At 40.8% G+C, this 12,964-nt stretch overlaps 1 protein-coding gene across 1 annotated transcript in view; it reads right to left on the bottom strand.

The window, feature by feature from the left end:
- Positions 1-12,964, bottom strand: part of unm_sa1261 (un-named sa1261) — a 20,647-nt gene that overhangs the window by 7,422 nt on the left and 261 nt on the right. Inside the window, exon 2 of the mRNA XM_042221523.1 lies at positions 12,893-12,942. Within this exon, the coding sequence (XP_042077457.1) occupies positions 12,893-12,942 (50 nt within the window). The remainder of the gene's footprint in view (positions 1-12,892; positions 12,943-12,964) is intronic.

Genomic DNA, 12,964 nt, shown 5'->3' with positions numbered 1-12,964 from the left:
TTTCTAAGACCACAGCTCCTCATAGCAACAAAGAGAGCATAATCGAAGAACAAAAAGGTGGGAATTTTTCTATCAAAGCCCATTTAATATACGCAGATTCAGACAGAAGTTCGTTATTCACACAGCTCAGTTACCTTCAAAGTCTAAACAGAAACTAAAATTGGCACAAATAATGCATCAGACACAAATTCATGTTGTATTACATTCAGTATACAAAAGACAAAAAATGATGCAAGTTTGGTAAATGAAGGTAAATTAGCATCCTTGCAAGATTAAAATGTTTATATAGATGATATAGATGTCTCTCCTTCCTGTTAAAAGGTAGTTCTTAGTTGCCAAGTGTTTGTTTAAAAAAAAACGATCTAATTATCTGGTTCTCTAATAATATTTTAGGACATTTGCTTTAGATTATAAAGGGTTTTAACTCTTATATAACTAGCTTTGTATAGATAATACTGATAATGGAAAAAGCACCACGTGTCATTACTACAGCCACAAGGTTAAAACAGAAAATCTCCCTGCACCTGAGTTCTGTTTCTACTTTATTCTAGTTTTATTTAACACAAATAGAACTTCAGTCGCCGAGCAGCAAACTTTTTTGTTAACCTTGTGCAAAGACATCCAAGTTGAATAGCTTTGGGTGAGATAGGCAATATAACCCCGGCACAACGTCCTGATGCTGACTGATGAAAGAAAATGAAGAAAACTAATTGAACGAGTCCATCCCTGAGAGCAGAGAAGTGTTACTATTTGTAGCGCTGATCCTCTGCAGCAGATTAACGATCTTTCCACATTAACGAACGTCTAATTCCGAACTGACGTGTTTCTTCTCCGTCACGCCTGCTGCCATTCACTCAGCAAATCTGTCTCGCCTTCCGGCTCCTTCTGCTGCCGAGGGGAGCCAAGCAACACTTCAGATCTCTGGATGAATGCGGAGACTTCACAGCCCTGATGGCCCAGCAGAATTGCACCATGTCTCATTAACAGGGATGAGAAAGTGTTGAAGGAGACGGGATGCTAGCCACATCCTGTGTTTCGGGTCCATCTGTCCCCACTTGGCTCCCATCTACAGTGTGAGTGTGCACGATGGGGAAATGTGTACAAGAAATTCAAGTAACGCGTGTGAAAACAATGAACCCAAACAACAACAACAACAACAACAACAACAACAGAGTATGGTCCGCTTGGAAAAAACACAGTGAGAGTAAAACTGTGATTTGAGTAAATAAAAGCCTATTAATGCAGATTTACTTTACTGAAACAAATGCAACACGTGAACCGGGACGTTTATTTTTTTTTTAATGTCACTGATCTCAGGTTCAGTGTTTGCAGCGTACTCAAGCTGGATTAAACAACAGCCTTTATTAACCCAACACTTCCTGCTGCTTCACAGGGTGGCTTTTATTGTGAAAAAACAAAAACAAAAACAAAAACAAAAAAAAAACACAACCCACAGGAAAAAATAATGTTTTTCTGAGAATTTAATGTCATTTTTTTCTGTTCATTTTTGAAAGACGCTGACTTGTCTGCAACTGCTCACCAAGTGGTAGTAAAACTGTAAAAACAGACCATTTACCTTCAAAGTAAAAGTCGTCCTGTGAGCATGACTCAAAAGGCGCAACTTACTTTGAAAGTTGAGCCTTTGAAGGTCTCCGTTTCCGGTTTGCACTGACCGCTCAGCGTAAACGTTGAGTGTTTGTAGGTGAGTCTGGTTCTTCCACGTTCCACCGAGTTGTTTGTTACATGAATAGAACTTTTCATGTAACGTGTCTCGTTTGCAGCACGGTGGCACGGTGGTTAGCACTGTTGCCGCACAGCAAGAAGGTCCTGAGTTCAATTCCACCATCAGGCCGGGGTCTTTCTGTGTGGAGTTTGCATGTTCTCCCCGTGTTTGCGTGGGTTCCCTCCGGGTACTCCGGCTTCCTCCCACCGTCCAAAGACATGCAGCTTGTGGGGATAGGTTAATTGGATAATCCAAATTGCCACTAGGTGTGAGTGAATGTGAGTGTGAATGGTTGTCTGTCCCTGTGTGTTGGCCCTGCGACAGACTGGCGACCTGTCCAGGGTGTACCCCGCCTCTCGCCCTATGACAGCTGGGATAGGCTCCAGCGCCCCCCGCGACCCTGAAAAGGATAAGCGGAAGCGAATGGATAGATGGATGGGTGTCTCGTTTCTTCAGCTCTCAATTGTCCAATCATATAAACGACATCGAACAAGAGTTGAGAACAGAACACGATTTTTGGCAAGTTTTTCATGGGCTCAACCCACATACTCAACTCTGTTGAGCAGCTCAACCCATGACTGTGGGTTGAGCAGCAGCTGTGGGTACATATGCGGCACTGTTCAAGGGGAAATAAACAGGCTTTCCAACTGTATGAAATTTATTATCAAACAGTATTGTTACAGCAACATTTTACTTTTGGTGTGAATTTAGTCTCATAGCCTACTTGCATCTTACACAACTAGGTTTTATGTCTTTGCCTCCAAATCTCAGTAATGCATCAATCTGTTACACACAGAAAAACTCAAACTGACATCAGTGATGAATATCTTGAATTTTTAAGCTAACAGTATAAGTCTGGCTGTGCTTTGAACAAAATGTAGTATTTAACTGTGCTTGTTGTTTCTTCAGAACCTCTGTTACTGTTAAATAAAGCAGGACTGACATGTTCAAAACTGAAACCCTGACATGCTGAAAACACTGCGTTAAAAAACAGTGAAAGGAAGCCGTGAGCTCGGCTGTGTTGGAGTGACAGCGGAGGATGGAAATGGCCCTCGAAATAAACAGTATGTGCTGAGCATTAAAGTACGACAAGCTGATAAAAATGAGGACTCAGCTGAACCCAAAGGAGCCAACTGGCTGTCTATCACCGGTCCTCTCAGCATCCCTCTGACAAGGTCAATAAAGCACAGAAAGGATGAGACAGCCAGAGAGTGTTTAGAGCTGCAAACAGACACACTCGGGCATCTCAATTTTACATGCTAGATACGTAGGTAGATTTTTAATTAAAATTCGAGCCCTTTTCAAAATAATGGCCGTTTTCTTGCACAGTTTTTCTGCTCAGCCAGCAGTACAGTTCACAGGGTCAGAGCGAGGGCCCAGTAAATGAACACGAGACCAGATGCACAAAGAGAACGAAGCATCTCACCTCTGCTTTCAGGATGATCAAATAATGCCAGGAGGAGCACTTTGCGCCTCCCTTCTTTGTTCGTGTGTCAAACACATTTTCACAGCACAAAGAGACACTGCAGAGACCTTTTGTTAAAGGACAGTAAATGTTTTTTCCACACACCTGTTCTGTTTCAGACTTTCATTTGGAGCATTAAAGGAGCCCAGAAAACCATTGTTATTACTGACACTGCTGCTATTATGTGAAACCAAATCATTATTTTAAATAACAAGTACTCCATGTACAAGCTTGCATCAGACAAAAGAACCAAAACAACAAAAACCCACCACAGTAATCTCCTAATTTTTGGGAAAACTGCTCTTATCTATGCTTTATACTGTTAGTTTTTGTCCTTTTCTGGACTTTGTCTTGACTTTAGATTACTGGACTCTATTATCCATAATCCTCCGTTATACTGTTAGCTAGTACTGCTCATGGGAGCAATACTAGCAATAAACATTAAAGTCACCTCCTTTGTATTTTCACTAAAAATTAGCCCACTAAAATTTAAGAAGAAAAAAAAATCATGTTAATTAAATCATGTACTTGATTTCTGGGCTCAATGATTCATTAATTCAGGTTTGCTGATTTCCTAGAAACTTTGTGAGAATTTAGAAAACTAAAACTTGGCAACAAGTCGAATGATGTCACCAAATGACCAAATATGAATGCTGGTCTTCTACAAAAGACGCATTTTGTTGTCAGATCAAGCAGAGAACTCACCATCCATTTACTTTCTATCGTGACGTTTACCTAACCATAGCAACTTTGACATATATGCATTAATTATGTTTCACCCTCGGTGTCTTCCTGCTATCCGAGCGTGAACACTTCCTCACGTGCTCTCACACTGAAGTCCTATCAAACAGCCCGGAGATGAAAGGAGCCACAACCACCGCTAATTAGGTGTAACGTTTTTTAGCTGCAGCTCCCGGCGCTCCCGCTAAGTCTAAGGGGTAACTGCTCCCCCAAGGGCATCAAGGAGCCATGTCTGCCTCTGATGAGCGGCGCGAGACCGCCTTCCCATCATTCTTTCAGTCGGTAAACAAAGCCCGGCTGGAATTCAACCAGTCTGCTTTACGTCTGTTATGCCCTGATAAGGTTACCTGTCTTTTGCGCCGCTTGGCAGGTGGGTGCAGTCCAACGGTGAAGAGCGCCTGTTGATGGAAAGCTGGAGTGGCACAGAGTCAGAAAGCTGTGAGTTTTAATGACCTTTGATTTTCCTGCAGCAACAGCAGCAGCAAGGTGGCACAGCTGCCATGGCTACAGCCTGACGATGCTTTGTGTTTCTAGCGGTTCCCTGCAGAACTCGAGCTTCTCTTGGACTGCCAAAATGTCACACTCTTGTTTCTAATAATGTCTCGTTCACAGTAAAACAAACAGAATACATTTATTGAAGGGTCTGGTTTCAATGCTGGGAATGCTGGAGCTTGTAGAGAGTCCCAGAGTTTTAACTGGGACACATGGTTGATGTTTGAGTCCCTGTAGGTACATTTAGTTTGCATAGGGACAGATTTAAAGCTGAAATTTCTTCTTCGTTTTAGGATTTGTTCCTGAACTCATAGATCCACAAAACCTGAGCCAAAGACAAAGTCAGAAGCTTCCTTCTGTGTTTTCTAAGGTGTAATCTAAAGAGTAATCCGAGGAGACCACTGATCACTTACAAGAAGAATACTATTGCCGCTGTGATGATGAGTAAACCTGACAAACTCGACAGAAGTGCTGAGTAATGGTCTCCCGGTGCCGCAGGAAAAACAGCCTCTGCCACCTCGTGTGTGTTCAGGCCAACATCGACTTGCAAAACATCGGCACCCAATTAATCATTTGTAATGTGAAATCAATGCGTCACCAGGCTGAAAAAATATTTATGAACAAAGGCTGCCATCTTACTCTATGCCTTCCTCCTGACAAAAATCTTTCATACCTCAGAGAGTTTCCAAAAACAAGAGGGGAAAAAATGACCTATTCAGGGATGATTTGGACATAAAAGACAAAAGAAGAACTGATGTCTGCTTCGTGAACATTTGGTGAAACAGCAGCATCATGACTTTCTCCAGATTTCTCCAGCTATTGATGGGCTGGAATGAAATTTGGTGCACATATCCAGGACGTCTGTAGGATGAATCCTAACGCCTTTGCTGAGCTGCTGACTGTTCACATAAGGTTAACATTTGTGCTCAAACACACTAAACGAACAGGCCAAACACTTGAAAAGACTCCTGAGCTTTAGATGACCTCCTTCACAGTCTGAAGAATCTTTTATGTCTTATACATTTAAAGATTTCAAGGTATTTACTAACAATTATAACATAAACCACCACAGTGGTTTTCTTTTTGTACCCAGTACACTCAAAAGAGCAAGAACATTTTTTTGAAAGCGCACCGCTACACATATCTACAGTTATTAACCTTTAGGACCTCTTAGGTTTTTGGTTTACTTTGAGCTCCACTAGTACAATTTATATGTTTATCTGAGCAGAGATTCGTTTTTATAAGTCTGCAACGTTCAATGTAATTCAGTTTTCTTTATCTAGCACCAAACACAACAACAGTTGCCTCAAGGTATTGTAAGGTAAAGACCAGAGGCGTAATTTCCAGGGGGGTTATGACCCCCCAATAATCAGACCCAACCAATATAACCCCCCCAATAAAATTATGAATTATCTTGCATAAATAGGCTGTTGATTTTCTTTACTCATTTCAGGTATTACCAGCAAAATAGTTGCATGTTTAATCATCTGGGAATTTACCCAGATTTATTTATTTATTTAGACAGACATCTTGACCCCCCCAATGTTCAACACAAAGTTACGCCGATGGTAAAGACCCTAGAATAACACAGAGAAACCCCAACAATCAGACTAAGCCCTATGAGACAAGGACTTTGGCGAAAGTGGCAAGGACAAACTCCCTTTTAACAGGAAGAAACCTCTGGCAGAACCAGGAACAGGGAGGGGCGGGGCCATCTGCCACGGTCGGTTGGAGGTGAGGTGTCATTGAGTGCCAAATACTGTCAGGACTATCGATGTCCACCTTGTGCTCCCCCTGTTACTCCTCCAACTCTGAAGTTGAGAACATAAAACAAGAACTTTTGGTGATAATTTCTCAGCTTTGTAAGACTTTCTCCAAATGTTATCGTTCACTATTACTCAGGGCCTTTGAACTGCACTACTATAGTAAATGTAATAAATGAATAAATAAAGATTTTTGTCTTATTCTTCTAAACTTCGTTGTACAAACTATTCAGTTTTTGGAAGTTTGAATAATTCTAATCTATTGAAGAAAAAGCCTGCAGTTCTATTAAGACTCACATCAGCCCCATGTGCACATTATATCAATAAATGTTAGCATGCTAACATGCTAAATAAAGCAGTTACAAGTACAGAACATAAACCCACTTAGCGCAGTGAGTATGTTACAGGTTTGATGTTAGCCTTCATCTCTAAAATACTCTTTGCCTAAGTGGAGCATTAAAGTGTATGGGATTTATGCTAGAGGGGGATTTTAATATTTCCTGCTACAGTCAGTGACTTTAATCCTATCTGGAGAGCATGTGAAGGATTCTGACTGCTGTCAAAGTAACAATTCATAAAATAATCCCAATCTAAATCCCACCATGAGTTTTTAAAAGTGGATCTAAAAAAAATAAATAAATTTGAAAATGGAAGAAGAAAAAGATCTGATAGAAGAGCACCGATGAGCAGGTCTATTTAGCCAATAATATGGTGACAGGAAGAAATTAAATCTGTTGTTAAATTAAAGAAGAGCAATACCATCATGTAGCTTATTAATATGTCGCAGCAGATGGTTTGTTACTCACAACCATCTGGTGGAATTAATCTTGGAATCTTATTGGGAAAAAAAAGGTAGACATTTTAAAAAAAAATATTAAGAAACATGAAAAAAATACTTTGGAAAAAATACTTGATCTAATTGTTTGTTAGCCTATGACAAACAAATAACCACAACTAAGTGATAAAGTAAAGTCTCGCTGAGGCCACTCGAAAACAATTTTTAAAAAAAGCTTTCAGTTAACTTTTCGTTCAGTAACGAGATATCATCCGCTTCCGATATAACTGATGCTACAGAGGCCTATAATAAAGTTGGATGACTGGTTGGTTAATTAGTGATTGGCGAAGCCCATCCCTGGTGGATTCTTTGGTGATGACTTGGTAACAGTCTCAACAGCACACCAGAGGCTGCCTCCATCTGACGCCAGGCGTTCTCTTTTCAAAGATTTCTAAATAGGTTTAGAGGTGTATTTTCTTTATTTTGGTTGTTTCTGATGAATATCCATATCTCTCACATTGTTTTGCCAGTTCTCTATGAGAATTTAGCAATGGCTGACTTCTTATCGCTAACTAGTGTGACTACACTGAAAGTGCCCGGTTCTAAAGTCCTTGACATATCTTTCAGGCAGCGTGAACACCCAAGTTTGTCAATGTGATAACTCGGGACCCAGATCATGCAGGATTTCAACATTCATACCGTAGATGCAGGTCAATTTCTTTTTAAACATCACCACAGATTTTCACATTTATACGATAGGTGCATCTACTAGGAGGTTGAGGAATAGCATATGTCAGTATTTTTGTAGTTTTATTCTTTGTTTGGAGAGAGATCAAGCACAAAAACAAAAATACCAAATTATCTGCTTTTTAAGGTGTCAAAGCTCTTATTATGTGTTCTGAGTAAAGCTTTACAAGCCTTTTTAATGGAGGACTTTGTTCCACTTTAAAGACAAAAAAAATAGAAGACAATCTGAAGACAAACTCAAGTTCTCAAAACGAAATGTTTGGTATTTATTAAAGATAACAGCACAAGCAGAGAGCATGAACCCTGACAGAATGACTGATAGTAACCTCGGTCTTGCAATGTTCAGAATCCAGGACCAGACGAAACACATGTGGGATTTGAGATGCGACAGTCTGGCAGCTTAACTGTCTGAGCTAATGTACTTAAAACAGACATTAAAAAGCTTTCCATAAAGAGAATAATGGCTCCACTTAAGGAGAAGGTGATTAATAATGTGCCATTTTGAAAAAAAAACAAAAACAAAAACAGTTTAGTTTTTCTGCCACTGCCTATAGCTATTTCACAGTGACCAAAGTATGTTTGGGGTGACCAAAAAATAAATTTTTAAAAATACATTTTAGGCCGTCTCCTTGAGCCTTTTCTCAACAGACAGAATAACTAAAATAAAGTCTTTACAGCGATCAATAACGCCAGCAATCATTAGCAGCAGCCTTGGGCTTTTCTTGTGTTTACCGTATATTTTATTAATGCTACAAAAAAGCTTCAGTTTGAGCTCTAATGGGCTGAAATGTCTTCTGGTTGCTGTTGGTCATCAGTCATTGTCTGTCAAGCTGAGTCCACTGAACTCTGTGAACCGACAGGTCCAATCAATCAACTAAAAGAAAACAGCCAATCAGTGAAAGAAAATGGTGACTTTTTGCCATTACTGATGACCCTTCCTCTCAGTTCACTACCTGTAAGCTTTTTATTGCCATAAATTTAGTATTTTAGGAACAAATGCCATACATTTGATGGTTCGCGCTAAGCATGTCGACTTGCTTCTGTCAGGTATGACTGTAAACGGAGTAATCTGGGAGTTTGGGCTTTTGGTAACAAATGATAAACATGAATTATTGCTGTGAGACACTGTGAATGTCACAGCTTTTAAAAATCTCAATTCTTCTGTTTAGAGCAGAAGAATGACAGTTTCATTATCACCTATTCCACCCAGAGAAGATCTCACCAGGGCAGATGATGAACAACACTTCATAAAAACATTTTTAACGTGACAATAACTGATTATTTAAATAAGGAAGTGATTGTCAGGTTATCTGCAGCTCAAACAAAAATACCCATCACAACGTGTCATGATTTCCTCTAACACAAGTCAAAAATCTAAGAACAAATTTCATTTGTAAAAAGACATTTTTGTCATCTGACTCTATATTGAAGATATAAAGAATAACGTGATACATTAATTTTTTGAATACATAAGCACAGCAAACGAGCCCTGTGGGCATGGCAAAAACCGTGTGTACAGTGGGTTCTTGCTACTATATAGATACCGTTCACGGTAATATTGATACAATGTTAGGCAATGATAAGAAAATCAAATATCGCGATAGAATATGGGTAAAACGCGCATGCGCAGTGCCTTTGTTTTCATGCGCACGTGGCAGAAAAAGCATGGCGGCGATGGAGAATGAGAAGGGTGAAAGCGGATCGTTGAATGAAACGGATGAACCAGAATTTGTTTGTAAAAATGCTGCAACTTCAGTCGAACTGGTTTGGCTTTCGTCCGTCAGATACACACCAAAGCACATTTTTTGGTAGAGCATGCTAGCGGGCCGTCGTTATTACCGAACCGATTTAATTTGGTACGCGGCGCTTAAAAATCTGTCAAAAAAATGTTTCAGTACGACTTTGCTAAGCTACGAAGCCGCACAGCTTGATGGATCGTCGGAGCATTACAGCTACTGTAGCCTCGCGGAGTGATACGTACTGTGCTTCAACATAATGTTACCGTATTGTGTGTGTATAAGCTCTTTTAAGTTTAAAGTTGTGGAGTCTCACATGCATTATATCGTCAGTTATATAGTTATCGCAAATTTTCAAATATATATTGTGATAAATGTTTTTGGCCATACTGCCCTGCCCTAATACAGATTATAATTACTGAAAAGATGACCAACCACTTACATAACTAATAAATGACACTGCTTCTAAAAATGTCAACTTATCACCTGGTTTCAGTTTCTCTAATCTGAAGATTTACTACATTTCTTTTATTGTATATAAAATCCTGAAATAATCATTTCAGCTTTTAGATTTTTGGCTTTTGGTTATGACAAAAGGAATAATATAAAGACCCACACCTCACAGCTATGAGCTAAAACCACACACTATTTATAAAAGACAGATGTAACCACTGTAGTTATCACTAATTGGCTTCTGGACTCTGCATTTTGCTCTTTGCTCATTGATAACCATTAGAACATGGATGATTTTGGACATTTACGTGGGGTCTGTGGGGATGGACTCACTTTTAGAGAAGCCTGAAGTGGTTGCAAGTGAAACTGCAGACTTTCTTGCCTCTTGGCTAAAACTCCAAACAGCACTGATCATCTCATAACAATTGCACATGTCCAGGTCTGCTACATTTTACACAACGAGTAAAGAGTCATTTGGAAGACGAGTACCTACTGACTGAAAGATGTACAAACCACATCCTCAGCACCTTCAGACATCGGTAAAGACCAAATGTCTACTTCAGTGATGCCACAAAAAGTATGGGTGAGATCAGTTTGAAATCATACAGAAATATTACTAAAGCTAAAGAGTTTTCATCCTCCCTCGGACTTATCCCTTTATCAGCCCTGGAAAGTGCTGACTCTTCCCCTCTCTGTGCTGGTTGTTGTTGGCCTTTCAGCTCCATCCTCAGTCATTCAGCTCACCACCACTGATCTAATGTTAACATGTGAACTGTTGTTCTTTAAATCTGCTCACTGAGAAGCAACAAAACCGGAGAGATTACTTCTGTCCCGTGAGCAGCTCGTCCCTCTGGAAATGTTTGCAGAAGTCAGACTGCATCACGCCAGCCGTCACGGCGCTGGAGTTCAGCGTCCTCTTGTGCGGCGGCCTCCGGCGAGGCTCGGCCGTCCGCTCCCACGGCGCTCACGGAGCTGTGCAGCACATCAAAGCAGCCGGCTTTAACCGGCTCGACCTACATCGCCTGCGAACACTGAGGCTTTGTCCCTGCGCGCTCAGCAGCGCATCACTGGGCGCTCTCCTTTACTGCCAAAGCATTTCGGCTGCTGCGATCCCCACGCAACAGAAGGCAGCGGTACACTCTTTGTCTGATTTAATCTCACATTCTCTAACCGTCTTCCTCCTGCCTGCCGAGGAGATGTGCATGGTTTTATTTTCACGTCTCCTCTGCAGGGCTGAACTAACAAATATTTCTGTGAAATAAAATATTATGGGCTTTGTGGTGCAGGCCATCCAGGAAGTTTATGCTGCAGTTTCTGTGAAAAGAAAATCTAGTGTTTTATTCACTATCTGTGTCTGAATGCTAGCGCTCAGGTTTATGTTTGTAGTTTGCTATGAAAGCTCACCAGGTTTAGCTGATGAATGCACTCTGCACTCTTATCTCAATATTCTGGCTCCAAATAAGTGTGAAGTCCAAAAATCCATGGCAGTGACTACATCCATGTTTTAAAGTCCTTGTTGTAACAACACAAACACTCAAAGCTCATTCACGTGGGGCTACTTCGTCAATGAAACCTTAAATAGTTTTATCAATACCCATAAGAGGTTTAATAACGCCCTGAATAAGGGTGCTGGTTGTGTTTGTCTGTACAAACATACAAACAAAACCAGAAAGCAGAAATCCTGTCATCTGAGAAGCTAAAAGCGACATGAAAGAAGCAGCTTGTAGCCCATGAGTGGATGAAGGTGTGGAAGTGGCACTCAAGAACTCCTGCGCTCTGGACTTCAGGTTCCACAGGGGGCTTTCATCGTGCTTCGGACAGAAGGAGCTGAGACAAAAGAGACAATTTTAGGGATTCGATTGTCGCAAAATTCCTTTCTGCGACAGCACCACGAATCACTGCCACTTCCATTTCAATCATCTCCAAGTGCCATCCAGCCGCTTCAGTGTTTCGTTTGCAAAAGGTGAGGGAGCGTGTCCTGTAAACCTTTAAGTGACCAATCAGCTTGAGTTAGCAGCACGCTAGCGTTTTACAGGTAAAATCAGCGTCACCAAAAGTGTCCCTTTTTTTATATTTGGACATATGATTGAGGCTATGCTTGTGAAAGTAGGTGTAAATTATTTTTTAAGCAGTTCGGCGTCTCGTGTAGATCTGCAGCCAATTATATATCCACTACTAGTAGCAAGACGTGGCTATTAATCCCACAAAGTTTCAGATTCCTCTAAACTCGATGGATTTATGGGAGCCAGAGCAAGGCGATGAAGGAGCCCTCAGCAGGGAGGATGCAGACAAAAAAATAAACTTTGCACAAAAATACCGATAAGCATCAGCATCAAAGTCAACACACTGGTGAACCTTTGTCATCTGAGATGCTGAATTCTTAGTGTTTAGCAAACCTGTCCAATTTTTGCATGAAAAAAAAATCTAAAATGTCAGAACCAGAACCACGTCTGATGATTAATCACCTTCCATTAACACCATAAATCCCCATGTCTGTATCCCTGATGCAGATCTGGAGTCAGTAACACTGTTTACAGACACTCAGACATAAAAACTGCAGCACAAAGAGATCAACTATGGATGTGATCTGCAGACACAAAGCGTGCATGCATTATATCCATGACAGCATGCAGCACATGAGCATGTCTGTGGCGAGAAATCTGCTCTGTAAATGTAGAGGGAGGAAAGTCAATACCAGAGATTGTAGCTCTGAGACAATAGCTTCACAGCAGCTCTATTGTTCTGCTCAGGTTGGGTGAACTTTGTTTTAGATTTACAGCTGTATATTTAGAATACATTGTTTTCAGAGTGCAAAGCCCAATATAGTGCCCGTGCATAGACACACAACAGCCGTGGAGTGTTGTGCTTTTGCCTCAGAGCAGTGAGGCATCACTTTCAAGCTGAATCTGAGCTTTAAATGCTTGAAAAGACACACCGAGCAGCGTTTCGTAAGCTGTTAACTGGTTTTACTGGGAGAAAAACGAAATCTTCTCCTACCGTTGACAAAGTGCTGGAAGCTGTCAGTCCATTCAGACAACGTTCGGATCCTTCAGCGACTCCCTCTCCCCC

This window comes from Haplochromis burtoni, unplaced genomic scaffold, assembly GCF_018398535.1.
Source record: "Haplochromis burtoni strain Fernald_Lab_line unplaced genomic scaffold, NCSU_Asbu1 Contig_68, whole genome shotgun sequence".
NCBI classification, from domain to species: domain Eukaryota; kingdom Metazoa; phylum Chordata; class Actinopteri; order Cichliformes; family Cichlidae; genus Haplochromis; species Haplochromis burtoni.
Note: the sequence above shows the minus strand (reverse complement) of the source record. Positions and strands in the feature narration are given on the sequence as shown.